General features: G+C 39.6%; 1 protein-coding gene across 2 annotated transcripts; it reads right to left on the bottom strand.

Moving 5' to 3' along the window:
- Positions 1-1,308: 1,308 nt before the first annotated feature.
- On the bottom strand, positions 1,309-27,384 carry RMND5A (required for meiotic nuclear division 5 homolog A). 2 transcript variants are annotated; one of them, XM_037387349.1, is made up of 9 exons: positions 23,200-23,285; positions 22,585-22,727; positions 16,005-16,139; positions 15,731-15,831; positions 10,536-10,702; positions 9,622-9,787; positions 6,850-6,952; positions 4,479-4,633; positions 1,309-3,128 (listed from the first exon to the last, which is right to left on the bottom strand). In XM_037387349.1, the coding sequence occupies exons 1-9, from the start codon at positions 23,219-23,221 to the stop codon at positions 3,065-3,067; spliced, it is 1,056 nt and encodes a 351-aa protein (XP_037243246.1). In that variant the 5' UTR covers positions 23,222-23,285; the 3' UTR covers positions 1,309-3,064. The 2 variants fall into 2 exon arrangements, with proteins under 2 accessions (XP_037243246.1, XP_037243237.1); XM_037387340.1 differs by lacking the exon at positions 23,200-23,285 and adding an exon at positions 27,127-27,384 and having other exon boundaries at positions 1,403-3,128.
- Between the last annotated feature and the right edge of the window lie 45 nt (positions 27,385-27,429).

Raw genomic sequence — 27,429 nt, 5'->3', positions numbered from 1 at the left:
GGAGGTGAGGACACGAGCTTTGTGTTAGTGACCATCACAATACTACGAAAATGATCAATACCTTTTAAGACGAGAAAGGCTATGGACTAGTTTCACTTCCTACCATCTGTCTTTAAAGGTGTGATTATGTTTTAGAATGCAAATCAGACTTGAAACCCCACAAGAACATATCACAACAGTCTTCCCATTTAAGATCTTTACAAACATTAAAACTCAGTCTATTAATACATGTAGAACTAACACTATTAACAAGCTGCTGCTATGGAAGTCATATTTCTAAACATCCATTAGCACCCATAAGCTAAACCAAACCTTTTATATAAATGTGGGCAAAAAGTACTTGGTAATGTACATTGGTCTTAAGCTAACTGGTGCACTTGCAGCTGTAGAGCTGCTGTTCTGACACATTTTGTGAAGAATCAGGGAAGCACCAGTTGCAAGCCCAATGCAGTTTGCAGAAATGACACAGTAATCTGGATGCACACATAAATGTGCTGTCTCTTTACCCTCATTATGCAGCAGTCTCATTAAAAGACACTTGCTGCACAAAAGGACTTAGTTAAAGGCTTCACAATCTGGTCTAAAAGTGTAAGAGACAGAAATCAGACGCCACTGTAGTTTTAAAATCAAATACCTTTTTTTTTTTTTACACTATGGATATTCCAAACCCTGTTAAAGGTACATGTATCAGTTGCTAACTATATCTCAAGTATGAAAACCTCAGAATATTATTCCCTTTTCCTCCTCGAAACACTTTCTCTAGTTACCAGAAGATTATCAGGCAGTAGTAGGAGACAACTTGCATCACCTCAAAGGGCAAACCAGACAGCTGTAAGAACCAACACAGACATGTTTTACAAATGCCCAGCACAATACCCCATTTCTGTACGCACATAACCCCACTCCACATTAAACCACTAGCATCATCTGTTGGTGGAGCTTCAAAACTGCAAGCAATAATTTTTAAGTAAACATACAGCTAGGAAAAGAACTGCAATTCCCTAGTGAAAACAGAGGAGTTTTTGAATTAGCTACGGATCTACAATGCGTGCTACTTAAAAGCAAAACCAAGACCACTCTATAATATAAACATTCTAATACACAAGTTGAATTTGTACCTTATTGCCATTTAATCACTGTGCCATTCTTGTACTCTAAGCAATTGTATTAGAGGCACTATCAACACTGACCAGTGTTTACACCAATGCCAATATACTGGCAGTGTAAAAGAGAAAGAGAGACAGCACTTACACTTCAGGGTGGTTTTCTAGGGCTTTGTTATTACTGTTTTTTGGTTTTTTTTTTTTAAATACTTCATATGCCATTTCATATAAATCTGAAGCATTAAGCAATTCTGCTCCAAAGAAAAGATTAAAAGCAATTTCAGCAAGACTAGGAAACCTACATGGAAAATAATATCCTCACCCGTTTATTGTTGATTTTACCACCTGGTAACGCGGCTGTTTTGAACTCAGTGTGAATACAATTTTTTTGCAGGAAATCACACACCTGTATTTTTCACATGTATCAAACACATTTAAAGTTTAAAATTTGTGTGTCTTGACTTGCTCCTTTTAATGTCTCTTTAGGGTTGTCCGTTGTCACTGATCCGGTAAGAGTCCAACTCAGTCTCTCAAGTCAGGTGACATACAAATTCAAAAGGTGTAGATTTCTCAAAGACGGTCTTCTCTGTAGTGCATTGTGCTAGTGCATTCAACCAGTGTGTCAGTATTCAACCATATAAGCTTGGGGGTTGTTTTTTTTTAACTACACAATACAGAAATATAATTTTACATGTAGCTTTGCATGCCTTATGGCTGCTTGCCCTACTATAGGACAGTGCAATAAATACAAATATATGCACACTAGAAAAGATTGAACTGCCATGATCTACATCTCATTTATGAGTACAAATTTACCTAGTCAACAATATGACAAATTTAGCAGAAAAAGTGGCAATGGCAGCAATATTCTACTACAAAAACAAGGCTAGAAGCAAAGTGTTCTCAAGCTACAGGAAACTTGCTACCTCCTAATATCTGATGTAGGGCCCAGTTCTGCCAAGTGCAGAGTCATGATCAGTAGATTGCATCAGAACATGCTTTTCCCCCATTTAACAATGAATACTTCTACAATTTATTTGGTTTTGATAACTGTTTATAAATAGCACACTATAATGACTATTAAACTATACAGCAACATGACATTTATAGCCTAATCCTGAATACAAAGTTCAAAGAACATGACTACAAAGGCCAGAGAACAAATGTCATCGGCTAAAAGCGTTTCCACTTCAGAATTTATTGAATGTTCTCTTACACAACCACTTCTTGATGGTGAAACCAAAAGGAACAGGATTTCCTATTCCCTCTCTGCTCCAGTAGTAATTTAGCCACACATCACCCTTATAAATTAGCGATGGATTTTAACAGGTAGCCCCTTGGGGCTATATATTTTATATACTTTATATATATGCACATTTATTTTGAATTCTATGTAAAAGTTGAAAAAAATGTTTGAAAGAAACTCAGAATATATCACAGCTTTTTCAGCGAAAAAAATACAAATTAGTTTTATAACCACTATCTGATTTATCAAACTTTTTTTTCTGAAGTATTTACCTTTAATTATGTACACATTACAGGAAATAAAACTTTTTCCACAAACATTCTCTAAGGTGACAGTTATCAATAGAATGATAGAATAACAGCAGGAAAAATATTAAACAAATGGGGGTGATCAATTTCTGCTTTTAAAAAGTAAAAAGTCAAAAGTCACCATATAGTTAAGTACAAAAACCTGCATTGAATGACAACTGCTGGTGTAGTAACTTGATCAGGTATGGAGACCAAGAGTATAGTAAAGCCCTATGGTAATAATATTTCTGTAGCATTTCCACTTGGTATGTATATACTAAATGTTGGCAAAGTTTCTGTAGCATTAGCTTATACAAACATAGGAGTCCTCAGTCTGCTGCATAAAACGGAACAAGTGTGTTTTAATTCTCCTGAAATGCACCTGAAATCCAGAGTGTCACTTACAAACTGCATAATGAAACTTTTCTTCAGAAAAATATCTGTTTCGCATCTCCAGGGCTCTGTTCCATCGGACAATAGGGGCATTTTAATCTGGGGACAAAGACAACGCATTACAATAGTGGTAACATGCGACAACTGAGCATTAAATGTATCGAGTTTGCACTGACAGTCCTTCCACTCTTCCCCCTCCCCATAGCATCAAATTACTCTTAAACTGTAATGCTTTACTTGGCTCCATTAAAAGTCACTTTTAGCAGCTCTAAGAGACCTTACCATGCTTTTTCTTCTATTTATATTCTTCCTCACCTTTCACCCACACACCCCTCGAATTATTAAAGAAATTACTCTTCAGGATTAATTTATTATTTCTACTTCTGAATTAGTTTATTGCATTTAGTCATTTTAAAATAAGCTAGTAGCTTGCATTTTGACTTCCTCGGTATCCAGTGCAGTTTACTGTCTGATTCCCAAAATGCCCTGATTTTACAACCCACCTAAATCAGCTCCTGCAGCCTATGACTGAAGAGGTCAGCCTGGCTTCCTTGCTGAGGTCTCTGCTGATATGATTCTACCTGCTTACAATATTTCTTCTAGCACTGATCCATTTTTCCCCATCTCTATGTTTGGACCTTTGTCCTCGCCCCCTGCCCTACCCCCCCGGTTAATATTGTCAGAGCTGTGCTGTCACTAAAGCCAATCAATGAATGCACCAGGAGTAAGTGATCAGGTACAGAAATAATGCAACAGCAAGTTTACTGACTTAAATGTCTACAGTCACCCACGAAGGCATACCTGTAGGCTTTTCTAACAGGGCAAAAATTGTAAACACCACTTGACATTTTCATTCATGGCATCCCTTATTTTCACACTGGATTTTACAGAACAACTTACGGCTCTAAATTAAGCTGACAACCCTCCACTGAAGCTGCATATGTTCAGTCCAAATTACCACTGGTTCTTCCTCCAGTAAATCTGTATAGCTCATTCTATCCCATTTCCTCCTTCCCAACAGCCTGTAGGCACCCCACTGATATCTAAGGAGTATTTCCACAGTGATAATTCAACTAACTCCTCAGTTACTAAGCCTTATTTCCCCCAGAGGTTATTTTTAAGGGATGTTTCATGCATTACTAACCTTTCTCCCAACAAAAAAACCTGTGTGCGTAAAAGCCTCTGTTTTGAATTTAAGACAACACAACGGTACTTAAAACTTGGAAAATTATTTTGCTCATTGCATTCCTTCACTTAATCTCACTATCTACAACATCAGAGGGTTTACTACGCTTTTCTCCAGTGCATCAACCCAGCTTTATCTGGCTTTCAAGTCATTCTCCAGGATTAACAACCTTCCACCAATTATGGACTCAGTTTCCCCAAAACACAGTATTCTAAGATTTGTCCTTGTCTGTATGTTGCTTGAAATAAAAGAATGGTACTTACTTGCTGCCATTAAACATTTTATTCAGAGCATCTCTTGATATAATATGACCACAGACTAACTTCATAGGTGGATTATTATCTGTTGTTTGCTGACGAAGAATGGGACAGGCAAATATCGAATGATACCAGCACTTTTTACCAAGGTCCACTTCAATCTGTGAAAGAAATTTACATAGCAATTTATCTTGGGAAACTACATTTCCAGACAATTATCCCTTTTGGTCATGGCCTTTACTTAATGGATTTCACAATTCAGCCATGAAGGCAGCAAAACCTATTGTGTGCATGCCTGACAATTCCCCAGCCAAAAATACTTAATTGTGATCCTAAAATGGTGATTTATGTTGCTTCCCCCCATCCCCAAAGCAGCAGAGTATTCTGCCAAGGAACAAGTGGATATTTTAGTGCAGATCTATGCCCTGCCAGGCAAACTGAGCTGATGACCCAACAAGACTTTCTGTATTTCCTAGCCAGTGATTTCCAGAGTGGTTCACAAAACAGATCTTATTGGGAGGGGAGGGTAGGAGGGGTGTTGTGAAGAAAAACTCTTGGATTATGTTAATGTTCTATAGCTTATTGAAAGACTCTCCCAACACCTACATGTCGTGTCAATAACAAAGTGTATCAGAATAATTAATTTTCAGTACCAACACAAAAGACACTGGTACAGCACAGCTTTTGCCATCAGGATAAAATGATTTCAGGAAGGGACATCTTACAGATAAGAACAGATCTGTAACTTCAGGAATCGACTGAGAACTGCAAAAAATCACAGCTTCTGTACTGGAAGCAACTCGTTCTGACCAGTATTGAATTTTGACATGTTTAACCTTCAATAAAATCTGACAACATAATCTTATCACGCTACTTAATCTCTGTCTTTGCATGATCAAAATAAGGCTGCCCATCCCCATACTGCCTTAGCAGTACACACTAGAAACCCTTCAGTTTAGAGGGGTCTAAACAAGGTCTATGCAAGGATGAATGTACATATTATTAACTGATCTGCATCTGACAGCAATCATTCCCAAATGCTCCCGAGCTAATCATTCTTGTCTGGACACAGGGCATGAATCTGTCACACTTGGAGGTTACACTCTCAGTGTTACAGAAATCATAGCCAGGAGAAACTCAACACACATGCTTACACTATAAATAAATCTCTTCCAGCTACAATCAAAGAGGCTAACTCAGTTCATGACCAGTTCGCACTAAATAGGTTTTCTTTCCAAATCAGGAGCAGGCCACTGGAGAGCTGCCCACACATAACAACAGCTATAAAGAGAAACTGGGGTTTCGTAACAACTGAACTTTATTTCAACTGATACAAATAAGTTGGGCTGGAAACATAACGCACTGGATTCAGACCAATTCAGTTCCCGTGTCCCCAGATGTAGCACTAATTTTTTCATCTCCTATCTGCCTGACAAAGCATCAATGCAAAGCAGCCCATGGACAGAACTCAAGCTTAGTTAGCTAGAGGAAGTTAATGTTACTCAGTGGGATGCATTGCCCTTCCAGTTATATAGAAACATCTCATACATTGACTGTAAGTTTAAGCAGAAGGTGAGAGCATCTGTTTTGTTAAGGTCATTTGATCAAAAACCTTTTCAATGCAAAAAGGGGTAACAAGTGAAGGGGGGGAGCAAGAAACAAAACCAAGATACACAAACCTGACAAGCATAACAGAGACAATAAAAACCAACCTTGCCAGTCAGACTAACTGATAGGTCATGAAGAAACTGCAACAAAACCTGGACTTTGCAACAGGTCAGAATGCAAAACTGAGGGTCTCCGAGGAGAAGGGGTCAGTAGAACTATATGAACTGCAGGAGGAAAGTGCAAGGAAAGGGGATTGAGGAAGAATGGCCAGAAAGGGATATAAAAGGGGCCAGAAGGGCCATGCCAGTATTTGAGGGTTCATGAGCATGCATTTTGCTTGTGAATCTAGAGTGGGGGGGGTGTGTGCTTTCACCAGTGAATTTTAATCTTCACCAGCCAAAGAGGACGACAGGATCTTGGCTGTCTACACTTATGTTCTATGCCAGTCCTGTATATGGGTGCTGCTGAAGGCAACGCCTCATCTGTGGTAGCCTGTGCAGCCAGTCGTATCAGCGTCCTTTGTGTGTGTGCGTGGGCGAGTGTTTGCAATTCATGTACAGCTTTGCTACTGGTTGAACCTACAAACAGGAAAGCAGCAGGTACACCCGTTGGACTGGGATGGAGACCCCCAGGGTCTCTGTATAGTAGGAAGCCCCGAGCCCCAGAGCTGGTGGCCACATCTAACATCCTTAACATTCAGTGCAAAAGAAACCTGAAAACAGCATCTGCCATTAGAAATCTGCCCTGGGATAGCTCAGCATCGACTCACCGGTAGCTCATCCTTCTGGTTCCAAACACCCGTGCATTGCCTTTGTTCAATAACTGCCTTGATATTAATTAGAGCTGGTAATGCTACACAACCTGCTGAAAAACTGCAGAAAAAGGAAATGTTAACCATAAGGTGCCTGTCTGGAAACCAGCTTTTTTTGTATTTCTACTTTAAATGTTAACTGGGACACAAGAATGTTGTGCTACTTCATTCAGTTCTTGTCTGTACCTCTAAGCTCCCTTCAAGTATAACAAGGAGGAGTTTTAGGGCACGTTTTCAGTTACTCTGTGTCTTAGGCTAGGGCCCTTACGTACTGTATTCTAGACTAAAAACTACTGTTAATCCCTGCTCCGAGTCTTATAATGAATTGATTTTCTGTACCACCTACTTTAATTTTGAGCTGTACAGGAGGAAGACGTCATGTTAGCTTATACAGGTAGTTGCTCTCAATCATGGAAGAGTACATGCAGCTTAAGAGTTTCCATGTAACACACACACAACCCATAAACCTTTAATTATATGCAATTACCATGTAAAGAAACATGTCTTTCCACCTTTGCCTTAATTCAAGAAAAGAAATGTAGAAAAAAGCATTGGAAGGCAAGCAAAGGAAGGAAAACCACAGCCTGTAACAAGAATGTCAGTATAGAACTGACCAAAGTCAGTGTCCCAACAGTTCAGCCTGCTCTGGGAGTCACCCATTACCAGAACTTACCACATTATTTTGAAATATTTTACTACATTACAAAAGAAAGTATGACACTGAGTTTCCACAAATCAACAGATGTTTTGATGGATTTAAATCTCATGGCAATAATATAGGCCTGGAAATCAGCAGCAACAGAAACAGGATTTGACCAGCTCTGGTTTTTTGGCAGATTATTTTACTATTTGTGCAAATTTTATTATCTACAGAAGTCATGACTTTCCTCTCCACTGTGCCCCTCCAGATACTTTGTTTTCATGTTTCTGCAGGAACATTCTGGCTAGTTTACTTAGGTGGGAGAGACGTGCCTGAAACCTATGGATCTCTTGCCTAAGCTATAAAAAAAAAATATCATATTCCTCACCTTTAACTGGCTATTTTAATCCTTACGCTTTGCTTTTTGATTATTTTGGCCCTGAGTGTAACTTGTGTAAACCATGTGGAAAGTTTAGACAAATAGTATTTGCAGAAATAAAAGCATTAAGGCTTTAATGGTTCTGTCTGAAAACATCTCCGGAAGAGCCCTTTAAGAGTATAACAACTGAAGTAAATAGTAAATTCAAATGGTGTCCTGTAGTCCTCCAAGGCCCTGAACCGCAACCTCCTTAATACACCAAGAGTCTTCCCACTGACTCTACTCAGTAACTCAGACCACAAGGTCTGTACAGGATTAGATAAATACTGGAGAAGCCAATCAGCCTTAAAAAAAAGGGATCGCTACTCACATTCTAGGAAGTAATATATTTTACAGCAGGGATTTAACTTCAAGCTGGTTTAATTTCTAAAGGATTTGCAGCACTCAAAGGTCACACCAGTTTAGAACAGTCTCATTTATGACAAGAATATCGATACCACCTATACAGTAAATATATTTCAGTGCAACTGATTTCACACCAGGCACAAAACAAGCACCCAAGCAATCCAAACATCACTAACAGGGATTATCCAACTTCACTGAAAATCTCTCAGCTCTTTGCACTGAAAATCCCATTGCAGCGTCAGTGTGTGAGCAATTAAAATGTAAAGGGCTGCTATTAGTTTGACTGAAACAGGAAAAAGACGAAAAACAAAAAGAGAGACAGAACTTTTAGATATCTTTAAAACCTACAAACTGAAATTTGTAATGTTTGTTGTAGAAAGACAATCTGAAAGTGCTCCCTTTGTTGCTTCTGTTGTATTTTGTGACAGAGGTGCAAACAGGAGAAGCAGAAGGTCTGACAATTTAAGAACTCAAAACTAAGCACAGAAGTCTAGTAATAATAAAATGTAAACAATAAAAAAGCCAAACAAAACAAACAACAAAAAAACCACCAAAAAAAGAAGAGGTAATGAAGCTTATGCTAAGTACCAAATCTAGCCTAGAAAGATACATATGATTTTTTTACTTAATCTCTGAAATGAAAATGAGAACATCACGTTAGTGTATTGGGGGGAATTGACATCCAAAGGCTAAACATCAGCTAATCTGTTTTAGCTTCAGAGTAGCCAGAAGGAGATTAGGTTGGGTTTTTTTCTTCACACTTCCAACAGCCTCCTACAGATTTGCATTTTGTCAGATTAGCTACTGAGCTTTAAAGTGCCTCTCTTCTTTGCAAATGAGGTCCAGCAAACAATTTTAGCAGCTGAAATCACTACATAACTCATAAGCATTCTTCTAAGGAGAAGACAGGTAAAGTAATGTGTGGATTAAAACCCAAGATGATCAAATGCCAACAGAATCACAGCCACAGTTTTGGGTATTTTTCAGTTAAACAGCAGGGACAGTTTTCATACACTTGCTGTGGGGAAAAGTCTGGCTGATTGCCATCCTCATCTTTCACAGCAATGCCTAAACTATGGAAGCCAAATTCCATCCACAAATGCTTCCTCTTGAACTGCCAAGGTGCAGAATAAAGCAGAGCACACAAGAACCTCCGATTTCTAATCTTTCCAAATCTTGTTAGGGCCAATTGCAACTGTACCCTTTATTTAATAGAAGCTAGATGAGACTACTTCTCAGAAGCCATTTATTTTGTCCTGAACAAGAAACAGAAACCAAAACACTGTGTAAGTGAAAACCAGCATACCTAACACTGAGAGGTGATTCAACCGACAGACCCAGAAGAGCACAGGCATCTCTTGTAAAGATATCACAGATGTCTGCCCACTGGTTTGCATCTAACAGATGAACGTACGGAGAGTTCTCTATACCTTGCCGCAGATACACCAGGCTGCCCATCAGAACCTGAATATCTGCAAGGGATCAGGAACAATTAGTTATTTTACACTACAAATGAAAGCTAGCATCTACAGGTTTAGCTTTTACATAGAAAACGGGCAGACATACCAAATCAATAATACACATCCGCACCTTCACAAAATACAGTTATAGCCATCACAGGACAGATGTCCACAGGCTATGGACAGATGGGGGGGTGGGGGTGTCATCTGCCCCTTACAAGCACACCATGCTGCCTGTTAAATTTCCTTTGAACAGTTTTACTTTTCTTTAAGCTTTCTGACAAACACAGTACCCTAATCATTAGGCTTTACTGCATTCAGTTTGGGATGGTTCACTTAACTCATGTATTACACATTTTTCAGAAGTTTCATTTCTCTTTGTATTAGCCCACGCAGCTGAAAATAGCAGATGACTATACCAAGAACACTTCCGTGCATTTTTAACACTTTACCCTGGCAGCGGACCTATTCTAGATGTAATCTATGTATTATTTAAAGAGCCAAACCCCTACATTTAAGCAAATGCACAGACATATTAAAATATAATTTTGTGCCCTCTTTAACAAAAAAAACCCAAAAGCAAACAAAGGAGTTAATTCAAATTCTAAGTGTTCAGGCTATACACGTTAAAGAAAAAAATAAGAAGCCTCTAACAAAACAAAAATAATGGAGTAAACCACATTTGGAACATGACTTGTATTTTACTACAAGGTGCCACATCAAGGTGCTTTAAATCCCCTTAGTAAGACAAAACACTTACCTTTCTGATGATTTAGGGCAAAAGGCTGGAAGTTTTTCGCATACTGAAGCGCTTCTCTTTGATTTGCTGTTCCACCCATCAATAAACTAATGAAATATAATCTGTGTAGTTTAAATTCCAACGAACTATTCTGTGCCATAAGCATTTCTCTGTTGGATACCGCCCACCTAGAAGAAACAAGGAGGTACAATAGGACGGATGTGACACACACAAGGGTAATAAATGTCAGCCTACACCATATGAAATTATTACAATTATCAACCATCTATTTCAAGGAGAATATGCCTGTTCCCTGAACTTCTCAGAGGCTATACAGAGCATGGAAAATGGCAAGACCCTTTACAAGTAACGTTGCTACACAGGGTGCACATGTGAATGATGGTATTTCTGATGCTGCTGTACAGGTTAACCTCTGCAAAATTCCAGCACCCACTGGCTGGAAGGGAAGACTGAATTAGGCACAATATAAGACAGAAATAGCTAGAATCTACTGTATTTGGATTAATACCACTCAATCTTAACAATTACAGATAGTCTTCAGCTGCATGTTGAAGAAGTTTGACCAAGCCTTTCAAGAACGTATTTTCCAGCTTCTCCATTCAAACATTTTCTCTAAGCCACTATGTTTATTTGCATATGTGCGTTGCCCTGGAGAGGGTAAGTGCATCTATGGGGGCCTCAAAAATAAGACATTATCAAGACCTTAAAATAGGGGATAGGGGGAAGGGAAATCAGTTTAATTATCACACTTTACCCTGTTTAAACTTTGCCTTTGGTGTCATTTTCAACTTGGACAATAAAAATATTCCTCACTTTCTGGGTCTCATTCACCACGACAACACTAATATGTGGCTCCTAAATAACATATAAGAATTCTTAAACACACAACAAGTAAAGTGAACTGGAATTTTCAACGCATTTCATAAAACGTTCCTTTCTTGCGTTTTTGTGGGTTGGGTTTGGATTTGGGTTTTTGGTTTTTTTTCCTTAATTCAGTCATGCCTAAGCCAATCCAATCTTTCTCTTACGAACTTCAAGTTACAATGTTCTTCAGTACATCTGTTTCTCATTAGCGTTAATTAGTTATACCATTTTCACTGGGGGGGCCCCATTATGCAAAGAGCTTTTCACTTTTCAGCAACAAACTGAGGTAGCCTCCATTCCTTAAAAAGAAAGGGTATGCGAGGCTTCTGTTCTTTTCAACCAATACTAAAATAAGAAAATTAAGCACTCTTACAGCACTGGTAAAGCTTTCCAATGCAAGTTAGCCTTCTACATTAAGATGCAGTGTTAATGAGCAAGTATCTACTTTCAATTTGTTGTGGTGAAAGTGTCAGGAGTCTGACTTTACTGGCAAGCCTTTGTAATGACAGCAGTAACTTTTCAGTAGGAAACAGTGAAAAATGCAGCCTTTGAACTAAGAACAAGCCCTACTGTTCCTAATTTCAAGCAGTTTCAGATGAGCAGCCTCAGAAAACTGTCAACACTGTAAGCTCCACTGGGAGGGAAGGGTAACGATGGGTGGGTGGTTGGGTTGGTTTGGGGGGTGTGTGTGTGTCTTTTGTTGAGTTTGTTTTATGACCACAGTCCATGGTTTAAGTCAGGTATAGTGGCAATAAAGCTCACTCGCAACTAAGAAAACAAGAGCCTGAAGTTAACAGTGATAGCCTAATAAGCAGCTGAAAGACAAAAAACTGTTCTCAATAAACAATAAGACTAGTCCACAGTCCCATTAATAAGGTATTAATCCATATTGCATCAAAAAAGCCTTCATCCTCTCCCTGCCAATATTTGCTTCTTGCGGTACTCCATCTTGCTGAGATCAAGTCTATTTTTTCCAAATTAGCTTTTAGGCAGGCTTTCCATTTTTATCTCTTTGAGTGGCAGCACAGATTTGTATCAGAAGAAAGCAGCCACAGAAGCAAGGCCTGAGGTGTTTGGTCTAGCACATGCTGTTCCTACTTCCAATGGAAAGACAAAAACCCAGCAAGTGAGGTTTAAAACATTCAACCCACATATTCTCCACCACTGTCCAATATCCTTAGTAATTGCAGCGCCTATCTTCCTGCCTCCTCTCAAAATAATACTTTCAGAGTGTTTCCACTTTCAAGACTCAAATCCATCTGAATTTTTTGAAGTTTACATTATACCATTCAAACCACAGGTACACAGAGCTCTCTTCTAGCTCCCACATGGAATTTAGTTAAAATTAATTTCACAAAGCCTAGCAAAGTTTAAATTAAATTTAAACCATACCCCAAAGGTCCCAGCAAATACCAGGACATGCGCACCTTGCTGCTTTACAGATAGAAGACAGTATCTCTTCCCTAGGAGATTACAGTCAAAAGCTTTGAACCTGCAAGTCATTCCCACCAGACCTTCACATGGAGACCCACCTGAGCTCACAAGGGCCAGAATCTGCCCAGAAAGAACCTACAGATTTCCCTCCCCCATCACCAAACCACAATGAGAAGAGTCACTGGAAATTAACAGGATCCTGTGGAGGTAAAGATTACACAGTTTAGGGTGCAGGGCCAGGCTGGCCATCTACAAAGTCACATTACACACCGCATAAAAAAAGAAAAATGGTATGGCCAGTCATACTATGTTTAATTCTGAAGTATAGTATTTTTACATGTTAGAATATGTATTAGTAAGAAAATCTGAAAAAACTAATGTTAGGGTCTTTTTTTTTTTTTTTTTTTTAAATCAGATATAAATACTAACTTTTCCTCTACCACCACAGCAGGGCTTTGAAAATATTTTCAAGAAGTCCACCCAACAGCTCCTTTTCCATAGCAGCGACCAGGAGCCACCTGTGTTTGCTTCATTTCCAACACTGACTTAGGCCGAGCACTGACAGAGCCAGAGAGACTGGTTATTGCTTTCATCCCAACCTTCCGCAATTTTGCATGAGTAAACCCTGCTATCCTCCCCTTCCTGGTTTGTGAGGCTGTAATTCATTATCCTTGTGAAATACCTCTTTCTGCTTCAACACCACTGTCAGTAGCCTAACCCTAGAATGGGCCAGTTTGGAACTGCTTTTATGCACCCCAAAAGCTGTTTTTACTAATGCAAGTTTTAGCCATTCATCAGCTTTTCATCCAAAGAGCACAGCGCCACCCCTCCAAGCCCCTCTCACACCACGGCAGTCCCTCCAGGAGCGGTTTCTATCCCTTCTCCTGAACACCCAAGTCTCCTGGGAAATAATATGGGAAATATCTTCACTAGTGTCAGCAGTTCTGTGTGATACCTGGGCATTTAAGACACTGGTTACCCCCTAAACTGTGTAAATTTGCCACATTTTGATCATCCTCACTAGCCACCATGTTTTTTACATAGGCTTCACTATAAATAAGGACCCAGCATACAAAGAGAAGCAGACAGCTTTTGCACTGAAGAGTTTAAACAGAATAAACATTATTTAAAAATGAGACAGGGTGGGGGAGGGAGACCAGCATATAAACTGCTAACAATACACCCTATTCTGTGTCCATTCAGCTGTCCTCCTAATAAGAGCTCCTTTGAAGGACCATGCCTTCTCCTTTGTTTGGAAAATATTTAACACATTGCAGGAACTACAAGATACAACTGAGGAGCAATAAGTAAGGCATAAGGCCTAGCAAACTGCAACTAAAACGAATGTAGTGACTTCAAGTGAATTGACATTAAAAGCAAGTTACTGTTCCTCTGAGAGTATTTTTCACAACAGCTATGTTACTACTAGAACTACAAGAAATACGTGGTGTAGCTGACAATAAATCCTGTTTCACTGGTGACACCAGGCATTTCAGTATTGCTTCCCTGCAATTAGCCAGTTCAATAGCAATAAACCATCTGAGCAACTATATTCAAAGACCAACTATTTAGGTCAAACTCCACATGACCCTGAGGCATAATCCAGGATTTAGTTTATGAACACCACAATTCGAATATCAGAGTATCTCTGCACTTGGTTTAGATGCCAATAAGCTCTGAATTGACATACCTGCTTTGGTTCATGTTAAAGGGAAAAGAAAACCTTTGTTAATATAAAACTGTACTTAGGTATCTTAAGTATATGAATTATGCTCTGGAATGAAACACAGAAATTTTGAATTTGCTTTGGTTTCATTGTTTCTATTTTTAAAATATCACTTCAAAGCTGGTTTAGGGTCTTTCTGTTTGTTTTTCGGGTTTTGTGTTGGGTTTTTTTGTTTTCTTTACTTCTGAGACCAACCTAAGCCTACGAAAGTTCTTGCAACTTGCAAAAAAGGAAGAAAAAAAAAGAAAACCCAGGCTGAGGATTTGTTTGGGGTTGTCTTATTTTTAAAATAAAAGCTATTCAGAAATGGTACTGTGCAGTTACATACCCACTACTGTAAATCATAAAGCAGTAGCTCACGAGACATTTCATCACCTTTCCTCCTCACTGTCACTCTTAGCACCAGCTTACACATCTAATGTTGTAAGGTCAAGGAACTATGCTGGTCTGAGGTTGATTGATAGATCTCAGATACTCCCAGACTTGGTTTTCACCTGAGCATTCAGCATTATCCACTGACTTGCATGAACTGAATTGGTTTGTTCAGAAGAAATCTCACTAACAGATCTCACTGTCAGTCCAGGCTCCCAGCAGCAACTCACCTCTCACCCAGCATTAATCAACAGCTACCTGGCAGCAGCAAAGCACACACCTATCCTTTCACTCCCTCTTCCCACTCTGTGGTTCCTTATCTGGAAAGGGAGAGTGACTTGAGGAAAAGCAAGAACTTCGATCCTGAGTCAATTTCTACTCACTCCAAAGGCTTCATGAACCTAAAAAGACTTGGTGGTACACAACACCTTTTGTAAGTCCTGGTACCCTTCATAATTGGGCCTTTTAAAATAAGGTTCACTACCGATTCACTGTAAGACTAGGTATTGTCATGGCACACAACTGTTTCTCTAAGCGATGTTTCTTCCCAAAACTTTAAGTCAGCATCACAAATTATTCAAGTTAATTCTTAAATCAAAGAAAGAGACCCTTAGTTAAGGACTGCCCATAGGAAGGGACACAGAGGGGACAAAACCAGGAAGGGATTCATTCAGTAACTAGAGCTCGCAAAGGACAAACGGGGACATGTCAAAATATACTAAAGACAATACTTGATGTGAAAAACTAAGGATTTGTTAAAAGTGTTCAAAAAAAGGCAGGAAAAACTGAGTAGACTCACTCTAGTGCAGGTCTCAAAACTCTCACTTTTAATGCTTCCAATATTCGATTTAACTCCACAAATGGTTCTTTTTGACTTTGATCTATTGATAGCCCAGATTCCTGAGGGGGGGGAAAAAAAAGGGCAGTTTTTAGTTAAAGCATAAGAAACAATAGGATTAAACCACTGTTTTTCTGACAGTTTAAATATTCACCTGGAACATTCAAATAAGGACACAAACACAAAGCACAACTCTCCAGGGTGGATAACATTAAACATCCACACTTATCATTACCTGACAAAGTTCCTCAGCTACATCCAGCATCCCCTGACGGAAGAAGTGCTCCACCATCACCTCATTGAGGATTCGCTGGCTGTCAGCCTGCCAGCACCCATCGATCCCCACACTGCTGATGTCAGAGTCAAAATTCTGAAATGTACAAATTAACAGTCAATAGGCTAGAACAAATCATCCCACGTAATTTTTCTTTAGTTACACAGGGCACCTATATCTCCACCCTGATGTCTTCTGCCTATTACTCAGTTGGCCCTCAGTTACCTCCTGTTTAAAGTGAAAAGTATGTCAGATGTTTTCATTATGTCCTGTGTACAGGAGAGAAAAAATTCTTTGGCGTCTTCAAGTTCAAGGACTCATTTCAAGTCTGAGTACTATTCATTATACAGAATTACACTGACATTACAAGTCTAGCTAGCAAATTGGAAATCTAGTTAACTAATAAAGGATTTCCAGACCATGATGTGTTTTTGAAGGAAGGATCTGCAGAAAATGCTTTTGCCATATGTGAAAACTGAAAATGCATAGAGAACAGAAAACTAAATCACCTACACTAGAATCAAAATAGCATACCAATGCATCACTGTCACTACAGTGCACCAAATTAGAAGTAAAAGCTTTAACTCATTTTTTTCTTTGTACGTAGCTGGCAGGGCAGACGATTCTGAAAAACGAAAATGTCACTTCCCCCGCGCCCCCCCCACCCCCCCCAAAGAACAATGAAATTCAAATCTCTGAAGACCTCAACATCCCAGCAACAGGATGAGCTCTGAAGATGAGAGATCTTTTACAGATCTAACCCCGATGGTCCTACTGCCGTGTATTTTTAGGCCAGTGGCCTAGAGACATATTCCAGGAATAAGTAAAAATATTGTCACAGTGACTCTTCAGTAACACTTGGCACTGCTTGGCATCGTGCCTCCTGGCAGTGGGAGAGCAATGCTTCTCTAATCCAAGATATTAAACAGGATTTTAACTGCTAACATGTTTTATGATTGGGGCAGACGGGTTAATTTTCATAAAATCCTCACCCATTGCTTAAATCAAATCTCTTGCAAAAGAGTCTAGAAGTCAGTGCATTGCTTGCTGCCTGATCTGATGACTTCAGAAATCAGAACTTTAGTGAAAATAGGAGTGCTTCAGCTGCAGCCCTGTGAGAATCGATACCCCGGCGCAATACGGGAACAGCAACCTAGCACAAATCCATGCTTCTGCCAAGGCAGGCAGAGCAAGTAACACAAAGCCGGTACGAGCGATCTTCGAGTACCCTGCACAGCTCAGCTTCATAGTGTGTCTTCCTTTTGTTCGCAACTTATTAATGTCCTTCATCAGCCACCTCCACATCTCCTTTGATGCTGCTCTGTGTCATCAAGAGAAAGGGGCTGCCTTCTCATCCCTGCATGTGTGCCGCCTTCAAAACCACTTCATTCAGGTCTCTTCGCAAACTTTCAGTAAAACCTTAGGCTAGCCAATTGTCTCTTTCATCTTTCAGAGGTGGGTGATGGAGCAAGATGAGCATTTAAGTTATTGTCACCGCTTCCAAGTCTCACATTTAACAACATTTTCACTTGGGTCTCTTAACCTATGAACCTCCTTGTCATGCTGCTCATCTTTAAGCTGTACCTTGAAAAAACTTAAGCATCTTGAAAACTAAATACTGTTCTTAATTGTGCCAACACTTTGAAGCCTTTAAGGTTCACCACCGTGGTGGATTCTGGTATCACTGTCCAAACACCACTAGCAGGTAACAATTCCATTGACAATGCATTAAGGAAGTATCAGAAGCAGTATTAAGAACCCACAAGCTTGCTTTTGTTACTTAGGATTCCGGAGCAGGATCACCAGTAATATAAAAACAATCAACTTTAAGTTACTCTTCATGCAATTTTAGGTGCTAGCAAACATAACCCTGTAAGAAGAAACTCTATTCTTCTGGGCAGTTCCCAGCCATTACAGCTGAACTTATGCCTTAAATGTTGTCACATCCTTCTCATTGCTTGGGGGCACAGGTGGTAAAGCCACTTACCTTATTAGTTCCTTCACAAAATCCACATTTTGTTCTGAAACAACAAACTATGAGCCTTGAGAAACTTTTCAAAACTCCACTGTAAATTAGATGTTTTTTTAAGTTCCACAAAAGGTGACAATGATAAGTCTTATCAACCTAGATGAGCTGTAAACTGAGGACCTCAAGTTTTTTTTCTCCCCCCTCAGCCATTCTCCACTCAACTCAGACTTCACCAGGTTCTCACTTCAGTAACTTCTTAAAAAAAAAAAAAAAACACAACATTTTTTGAGGTCTTTATTATACGTGGGATTCTACAGCTCTGCCTTTTCTGGGTCCTGAGGAACTTCAAGAACTGACTGCACATATTACAGTGAGTGACTGTCACATGTCAGAAGAAATTAGTGCTTGCCTTTGGCTCACATATTTCATAACTGTCATGCATGCGTGACATGCTGGTGACTACACATCACCCAGTTTTGCTTTCTAAATGCTAACAGTATGCTAACTGATAGCATGTGGGTTTTAATAAGATTTCAAAAGTTGAAATAAATTCTGTAAGTTACAAACTCCAGGAAGATTATTTTGTACTTTTCAGGCTTTAGCTTCGAAGTGTCAGTTAATATTCTGAAGAAACAAATCTTTTAAAAGCCTAACTAGTAAGCCTAGCACTAAAATGTAGGCTATTATGTGCTAAATATACCGATGATAACAATGTAAAGTACATTACGGGGAACTGCTAGAATCTGAGGACTTCAAGATTCACACACACACACACAAGATGGACCACTTTAATAAACACACAACCTCCCATGTTATTAATAACAACATGATATGAAAAAAATGATGATTAAGGCCAGTTTTATTCCTCAGTTTCCCAGTTGAGATTATTTTGTGCACTTCTCCCTTCTTCTGAATTCAGACCCAGAATACAAAGACATTTGTTTACCTTCTCTGTCGAATTCATTTGTTCATAAGATAGAGCTCAACTTGCAAAGACTGTATTTATGCAGCCCCATTCTTCACAGTAACATAATTAAATTATACACAAACAAACTAAAAACAAACTAAAAACCTTTACTGAATGTAAGTTTTTAAATGAACAAACACTAACTTAGGGTAAAAGTTTGCTTTCCCAAAACAAAGATTGGATTAAAATGCCGGCCCTTTAAAAAGAGGCTTAAAATTCAGGGGGAAAATGGAAAGAGCTACCATTTACTCCACTTACTCTCCTGAATGAAAGCATTTAACCAGTACTCACAACAGATTGCTGCTAGAACGAAAACATTTACTACCCCCATCAAACATGCTTTGAGATGATTTCAAATCATTCCAGAAGAGTTGATTGATTTACAGGGAGACTGATGAGTGAGCTACCAGAAAACAACTTGCTGAGCAACACTGACCTGAGTTCTGGAAGCAGAGCAAACGCTAGAAATGCTAGAAAAAAACTGGACACAAACATTTCCTTTCAAAGGGCAAAATACTCTTTGGAAGAAAGGGTAACCCTTAATGGATCAGAAGTATGCAATCCATGTAGAACTACTACGAAAAAAGGTTTAGCTTATTAGAAAAACTCTCCAGGAACTAACTAAAAGCAACACACAAAATACTGGCATTTCAGACTTTAACGTGATTCCTAACTTGGACTTGTTTTTCAAATGCTTAGGAGCTTCTGTTCTCAGAGTGAACTCTGCAGGTAGACCAATCTAGGTCCCATGCGCGCCCATAAGCAATGAATACACTAGCTTAAAAACCAACCAGACTAAACTTTACATATAGATATAACCCCGCCTCAACACTGGGGAAAAAAAAAAAAAAAGAAAAAAAGAAATTTAACCTGAAATTTGCCACAAGCAGATAATACAGCAAGTTTTTTCAAAATCCAAGTTTGTCAAGTAGGAAGCTTATTGAGTGTACAATCAACAGCTGTAACAACAGCTGTCATTTGGATGCGTCACAAAATTGGTACCAATATTAGCATGTTTCCTAATCTCAAGTCAGGCAATAAAATAATGAGTAACATTTATCTGTGCCTGAGCATATACAGCTAGGAGGACCATAAGCATTGTTCTAGAGATGTTAATCCATCTATAAAATAAATGATGATTTACATGCAACAGAAAGAAAATTCAAATCTCATGAATCAGGGCAAGGGCTGTGCTCCTTTAAATTCTAATGAGCATTTGTTTAGGAAGCAGCAGTATTTTGCACAGAATGTGTGGAGAATCAATTCACTACACCAATTACACTTAATTACTTCTTCTGGTTTAAGCTTAAGTATATTATAGTGAAGGGATGGAGGGAGGGCAATTTCAACAGGTTATGGGACTCCATGCCAACAAAGACTTTGTTGGCAGGTTTCAAGCATACACTCCAGCAGCACAGGGAAATCGCATTATATATGTATCGAAGAATTTCCTTCAAATGTCACTGTCCAGGGAAGAATTCAATTCCACCTGGATTTAAACATTACACATATTCATCTGACAAGCAGGCCAAGACTACATGGTACATTTTTAAAGTAGTCCCTTTAAAATACTACAGTCAGTGAAAACTAATAAAATTCAAACTACCTGCATTTAAAAAGTCCAACAAAGTTCTTATTTAAGGAGACAATCCTAACCGATGCTCTGGACTTCATAGAAACACATCCCTCATTATGAGCAGAACTGGGTACACTCCTGCAGTTCCCACTGCTTCTAGGTTTTTGCTGTAAACACCACAGACACTAAACTTGATTGGTAAACTAAACTAAACTAAACTAATCTTGGTAAACACCAAGATTGAAAGTGCAGCAGAATAAGCACACTGAATACAGCACGTTGAGCTAATTTTTGAACACCTCACTGAAACAGCCTTTCTGACACTCAGCAGGCACAGAGCAAACTGGTATCCTTTCTACTGTTTCACAAAACCACACACTTGAAAGTAAAAAAAAACTTTTTTATTTACAGCTATCCTTTTTCAAATAAGAATAGCAGATGAAACAGCAGGACAGAAACAACATTGGGAAAACTATGCACATGACAACTGAAACAGCTATTTGGGGATTAGACTCAAGCCTAAACTTCATTAAGATTTCAAGTGTTGCTTTCTTTGGCTTCTAAGAAATAGTACCACCAATTTCCATTGAATATTCACACCCTCTATACATGACCTAGAGCTGCTCTATTTCATAGCATATAAATGAAAAAGGTATAGCCAAACCTGAAAGCTTATCTATACAAAGTCCACTTGCTAAAGTAGAATAGAAAAGTTTGAAACTTAGGACAAGATTACACAAATTTATTTCAGGCTTCAAGCCAGTAATAAGGATGGAATTTTACTCTAGTTAATTGGTTTAGATGCAGCAGCAAGGATTAGAGACAGATGCATCCTTAAGCTTTGGATAACAGTGACGCTTGGATTAAAGCTATTAGTACAAAGTTTGAGCTCTCCATGATTATCAGTCATAGATATAAGTAAAAAAATATAAATTGCACAGATGTACTGCCCAATAATACAGTACTGTGTACTTCGCTGCTTCAAAGCACTACTGTTAATTTATCCTTTAACAGATTATCATTACTAAACAAATTTTAAATGAGACTCCCAAGGGATGAATGAGTATTTCGTAATGCTGCAAATGTCTTTGTCCACATGAAAACTTACTTACTAGTGTCCTTCTGAGTAAGATTATAAGGTGTATGTCAAACCAAATGTTTAGACCCATCAACATAAGCATATTCTAATATGAAACTATCACTTAGGAATATCCAAAAAAGCAGCTGAAAGACTCCTTGCATACAGGACTACCTTATGTGAAAGAACATACAGATGGAGAAAAGCACAGCCGGAAAGTATACATACGGCACCACTTACTGCAAAAAAGGAGTTTTAGCATCAATTCAAAGAATTGTTAGTATCTACCTTCAAAAATATACTTGGATCCCAGTTACTCTTGAACCTGGATTTCATATGAAAATGTCTCATATGCAAAGCTTCAAAGATATGCCACCCTATCTTATTATTTGTTATGGCATAGGCACAGATACTATGAGAAGCTAAATTTACTCACATTAAGAACACTGTTAGAAAGAACACCGCATGTTATAAAATTAAGCCCTAAGAACTGACAATACACCTGAAATACATACAAAATGTCTTAAAAAATTCTGGTTTATAGTCTTCTAGAACAAAATACCATTTTGAGTTATTTGCTACTAACAATTAAATAGAAATACAATATACATATATATAAACCCCAGTATTTTTTTTATTGAGACAGATATTGAAACAAACGTTTAGCTAATCTGATATAACACACACTATTACTAAATCTAATAATATCTATAGGGCACGTTCTCTCTGAAACTAAGAGATCTGAACTGCCCCAGAAGGAATACTCTGTATGCAACGAGTTCTGAAACCAAGTACTGTACACCCACCCTTCTGTGTTGCCTCTGCCCCAAGCCTAGGCTTCTGTAGTTGACAGGAAGAATTAATTAATTGTAGTATAAATCCAAATTTTGTAAAGCAGAGTACACATCACAGAATATATGCAATAACACAATCAAACCACAATATAAATACCTTATCAATGGCTTTTCCAACTCGGGATACGCTGCTGTGAATGTCTTTATGATCAGAGGCCAGTTTTTGAACTGTGTCTTTTATTCTTTTACAACACTGTGTCATAACAAGTGAAATTGTCCCCGACAAGTCTCCATCTTGATCTAGACAAGACAGAGGAAAATTACTAGTTTTGTTACAAACAAATCATAATATTAAATCTCTTCATATGCAACAACATATAAAGACAAGAAATGGTATTAAAAGAAAGAAAAGCAAGCTAGAGAGCATTTGCAAAGCTAGATCAGTTTAAATGAAGGAAGATGTACAGGACATGGCTCACCCATGGAATCAGGAATCAAGTTGGGTGAACAATAACACTGAACAAGTGCAGCAGTTTAAAAAAATTAATGGACAGTTCTCATGTGTCTGATTACTAAATACATCTCAAAGAAACACCCCAATCCACAAATCTCACAGGCTATAATATTAAGCTACAGAACCTGCTACAGGATCAGTTTTCTTTTAGACAGTTACCAGAAGATAGGTCAGAACATCATGTTTAACTTCAAAAAGGTGCAAGCAAAATTTGGGTTAATAAGAGCCCAATTCATTCTTGTCCCGCAAGCTACCCACTTGTATCAGACCCTGCTTGCATTTGAGATCTATGCAACTTGCTTCCCAGCTTGTGGAAACAGCTCTAAACAGTTCAGCCAACCAGTCTCCAATTCTCAACAGATGAGAAGCAACCTGTAAAAGACCCAACTGCAGATATCAGATCCACTCATTCTTGTTATAAGACTTATTATCTAGAAACTGTCATTTTTAAACTGATGTCCAACCAACAGCTGCAATGCTGTATGACCTGTTCTGCAGGCAAAACAATAAATACAGAAGGTTTACAAGCCCCTGACCACATCACCACACTTCACAGTTTACACCCTTCATGCCTGGACTCAAGTATCACTCAGTAGCTTCAGCTGGAAAAAAATTACTTTTTTGTGCTTTATTCCAGCCCCTTCTTCCAGCTTTTGATTTCAAAATACAAGGAGGAACTCTTTTCCAGTCTTACCTCTGAAGGCCTCTACTTCCTCAAATTTCATTCTACATGAAGAATTTTTCCTTTAAGGACACAAACTTAACCTTCAACTCCATGGGAAGTCTAATTTAAGCAGGACAGCAGCCCAGAAACACTTCCCTAACATTCCGGATCCAAACCCTTCATGTGAAAAAATAACCCCTGCAAAATATCTCTTTAGAAGAAAGATTTAAAAAGCAACCACATTTTCCATAAAGTTTGTTCCTTTCTCATTTCATATTTCAACACCCCTTTGGTTTCAACGTCACATTAAGAGTCCAGTTTCTGGTATTTCATGGAAAGCAAAATGCAGGTGCATCAAACTGCTGCTGCAGGACCAGCAACCTGAGACCCAAAGCAAACTGTCAGTGTACCCTTAACAATATCCCTCAGAGAGCAAAGGAAATCCAGAAAAAAGCTGTAATCCTAAGGGGTAAGTCATAATTTACCAGCCACTTATTCTAGATACCTTCCTTCATGCATCCTAACTCCTGACTTGCTGATGTCAACAGCGACAACAACCTTCTGTTGTTACATACTAAAACCAGCTTGTCTTTAGAAAAGCAAATAGCTCCTATTCAACCCCACAAGCCCCGGCTGAGGAAGCTTTAATAACAATTTTGCAACAGCCATAGCTTTTAAGAAAAAAATTTTTTTTTTTTCTCCCTCCAGTCCCAAGAAGCTAATGATCACATCCCAGGCAAACAGCTAATAGGGCGTACTACATAAAGTTCACTTCCTAAAGTTATTTCAAGAATAATCATTATTTCTGGGTTGCTATTTAATTTTTATGACAGACACTTAAAATCACATGAAGGATCTTAAGTAACTCTCATGACTTTCGCCAAGACAAAATGATCAGTCAGAAATTATGCAACAAGCTAAATGGAAATACTCATTCCCCAATAAACAGAGAGATTAAAATATGCTCTCTTAATAGCCTTTTTTTCCCCTAAGAAAAACCATTAAGCTAAAACCCAAACAGCTTACACGCATAACTGTTTTTACCCCAAGCAAAAAAGTGAATTACTGGCCCCTAACACTTACTGTAGCAGAAATCAACTACAGTAAAGCAATGAAAACATCTACACAGGAAAAGCCAACAAAGTCATCATAGAAAAGTTTCCCCCTCTGCACCCATCTCTTTCAACTTTAATTAAACTATGAGCTTCTTCTAATAAGGCAGCAGAAGAAAGCCTGCAGACAGCTATCCCAAAAGCTGACAGTTTATCCCTGTATTGTGTACAGTCACAATTTTAAAAAAATAAATATATTAGCGAGCAGACACTACACACAGAGTCCAAAGCCAAGTTTACTCAGCCAGACACATTTATACTGTCCAGGAATATGCAATCATGCCTCAGCTGCTCCAGGAGGCAAGATACATTAGGGGAAGAAAGAAAAACTTTTTCTTCCTATTCACAACCTTCACATAGGGCTGTTCTGTACTTCTGCTTTAATAAGAAAGCAGCTCAAGGAATTTTGAGACTGTATGTGTGGAGAAAAAGAACCAGTTTAGAGGCTGAAACAGCTTCTAGCAGTTTCTTTTTCTCCACCCGCTTCCTTTTTATATCCACTGCCTGTTTAAGGCCTTTTCATACATCTTGTCCTACAGCATTAACTTCTTCTTCAGCAGTCAAATTTTTCTTTTCTTTTCTTCCTTCAAGATGATATATACAAGCACATTTCTGCAGTTCATACCGCTGAATTACAGAGCTCCACATTAAGATGTTTCGCTACTTCCACTTCCATCAATTTTCAAAAACACTCTGGGTACAGTATATAAAAGCTGCAAATACTTGTCCTTATTAGAAGGTTATAAATAACATGTTAAGGAAGAAAAAAAAAAATTTTTGCTACCTATGAAGACACCTTACTTTCAGATGCCAAAACTGAACAGACTCCCCAGATGTTTGAGAGTGCGCTAGCAACATACTGGCTTCATTCTAGAGTGCTTACTAAAAGAAAGCTCAATTTAGGGTGTACTCTGCTGGGACAGCATCACTACTTATTTGGTAAGTCCCAAAAACTGTTAAGCCAAGGCTGGCAGGGAAACCCAATGAGGGCCCTGAAGGAACTGCACACTGGAACCTTTTAATTTTATTACAAAAAGTAAATAAAAGCTCCAGACCTGCAACAGGATTCTCAGTGACAAATCTTTACAGCCCAACAGAGTCCTACAAAGATCAGTACAACCACGAAGGTCACACTGCAGCTTTCCAGGCAAGGTTAGCATCTCAGTTTGTGAAGACATGCATTTTATTGATTGTCCTTAACGTGCAAGCCCAAACTGTTTTAAACAGCATAAAATAGATTTATTGAAACACATTTCAAAACAATGACAAAAAGACCAAATGTTATTTCGTTCCAAATAAATGCCTCAAGAAGTGCAGTTCCGTGTTTCTCTCTATGGAAATTGCTGTGTACACACACGGCAACTCTTACTACACTCATGTTTATCTTCCTGGAATTATGCGCACTTGTGAGTGAGCTTTGCCCCCATATTTGTACAAGACTACCGCAAACACATTTTTCTCTGAACCAAACAAAAGCAGATTCTGCAAAGCAGTGAAATAGCACAGCTTGCTCTCAAGTTTGGGCTCAGGAGACTGCAAATTCCTATTTTTAATCCCTGAGCCATCACTCACTTCCTGCATGGCCTTGGGTCAATCACTTCAGCTGTCTCACCACTCCCTCCCACTCCATCGATAAACACTGCATTACCTCCATCTCAGGGATTTCGCAAGGTTTAAATATCTCATGTTTATAGTGCGCTTTGGCCATCTAGCCCGCCTGCGTAAGTGCTCAACATCAGCTGTAAAACACAGTCAAGTCAGGAGGCCGTGTTTACTTCCTGCTGAAGAGTGGCTTTACCCTAAAACACTTCCAAACCTAGCCACATCAAAAGAAAACAACAGTGACTTAGGAGGAAAAAGTAAAGAATTAAACGGGGGGGGAGCAAACAGGGCAGCCCTGCTGTTTATTTCCCCTGGGGCTGACTAACCCCATTGTAACTCAACATAAAGGCGCAAGAGGTACCAACACGCTGACCAGGGTTCATGCCGTACCTGCTGATAGGGAACAAACGCTCCTCTTCAGCAGCCCACACAAGGCCCGAGGGCCGATACCTGTTCCTACCTTTTAACTTTTCTCTGTCAGAAACGCACGCAAAACTCCGACTCCCGGGGGGTGAGGGGGGAGGCCTCCAGCTCTGCTCCCCCCGCGCAGAGACCGGCCCTGCGCCCGGGGCCGGCCCGTAAGCTGAGCACGACGACGACCACCACCACCAGCCCCCCCGGGGCCGGGAAAGGGCTGTTCAGCCCCGGGGCTGGGGGTGGGGGCTCTCCCTGGAGGGGGGGGGTCTCCCCGGAGAGATCCCCCAGTCCACAAAGGCCCAAAGTTGTGGGTCTTTTAAACCCAGAGGAAGGAGCCGGGCCCGTTTCCTGAGGGAAAGGGGGGTGGGGAACGGGGGGGTCTCCACGTACTCTCGGTCTGGAGGATCTCCCGACGCAGCCCGCCCGCGTACTGGATGAGTTCTTCCAGGCTGCGCTCGCAGAGCTGCCCGTAGCCCGAGAACTTCTGCAGCACCTTCTCCAGCTCCCGCTCCACCGTCACGCACTGGTCCATAGCGGCCGGCACCGGGCCGCGCTGCTGCTGCTCCTGCTGCTGGTCCTCCTCGTCCTCCTCCGCCGCCGCCACCGCCGCCGCCGCCGGGCCCCCCTCTCTGCCCGGGCCCCCCCGCCTGCCCGCCCCACCCTCACCGTCTTCCGCCAGCACCGTCTCAACGG

Source organism: Falco rusticolus, chromosome 1 (assembly GCF_015220075.1).
Source record: "Falco rusticolus isolate bFalRus1 chromosome 1, bFalRus1.pri, whole genome shotgun sequence".
Taxonomy (NCBI): domain Eukaryota; kingdom Metazoa; phylum Chordata; class Aves; order Falconiformes; family Falconidae; genus Falco; species Falco rusticolus.
The sequence above is the reverse complement of the archived record's forward strand: the minus strand, read 5'-3'. Positions and strand labels throughout refer to the sequence as shown.

What these genes read in the sequence shown, in the direction of transcription:
- RMND5A (XM_037387340.1), bottom strand. Translation starts at nt 27,268, where the DNA reads ATGGACCAGTGCGTGACGGTGGAGCGGGAGCTGGAGAAGGTGCTGCAG. An exon ending in GAATCACCTCTCAGTGTTAG is followed by an intron (nt 6,953 to 9,621) that starts GTATGCTGGTTT and finishes CTTTTTCTGCAG; the next exon opens with TTTTTCAGCAGGTTGTGTAG. An exon ending in ACCAGAAGGATGAGCTACCG is followed by an intron (nt 4,634 to 6,849) that starts GTGAGTCGATGC and finishes TTTCTTTCACAG; the next exon opens with ATTGAAGTGGACCTTGGTAA.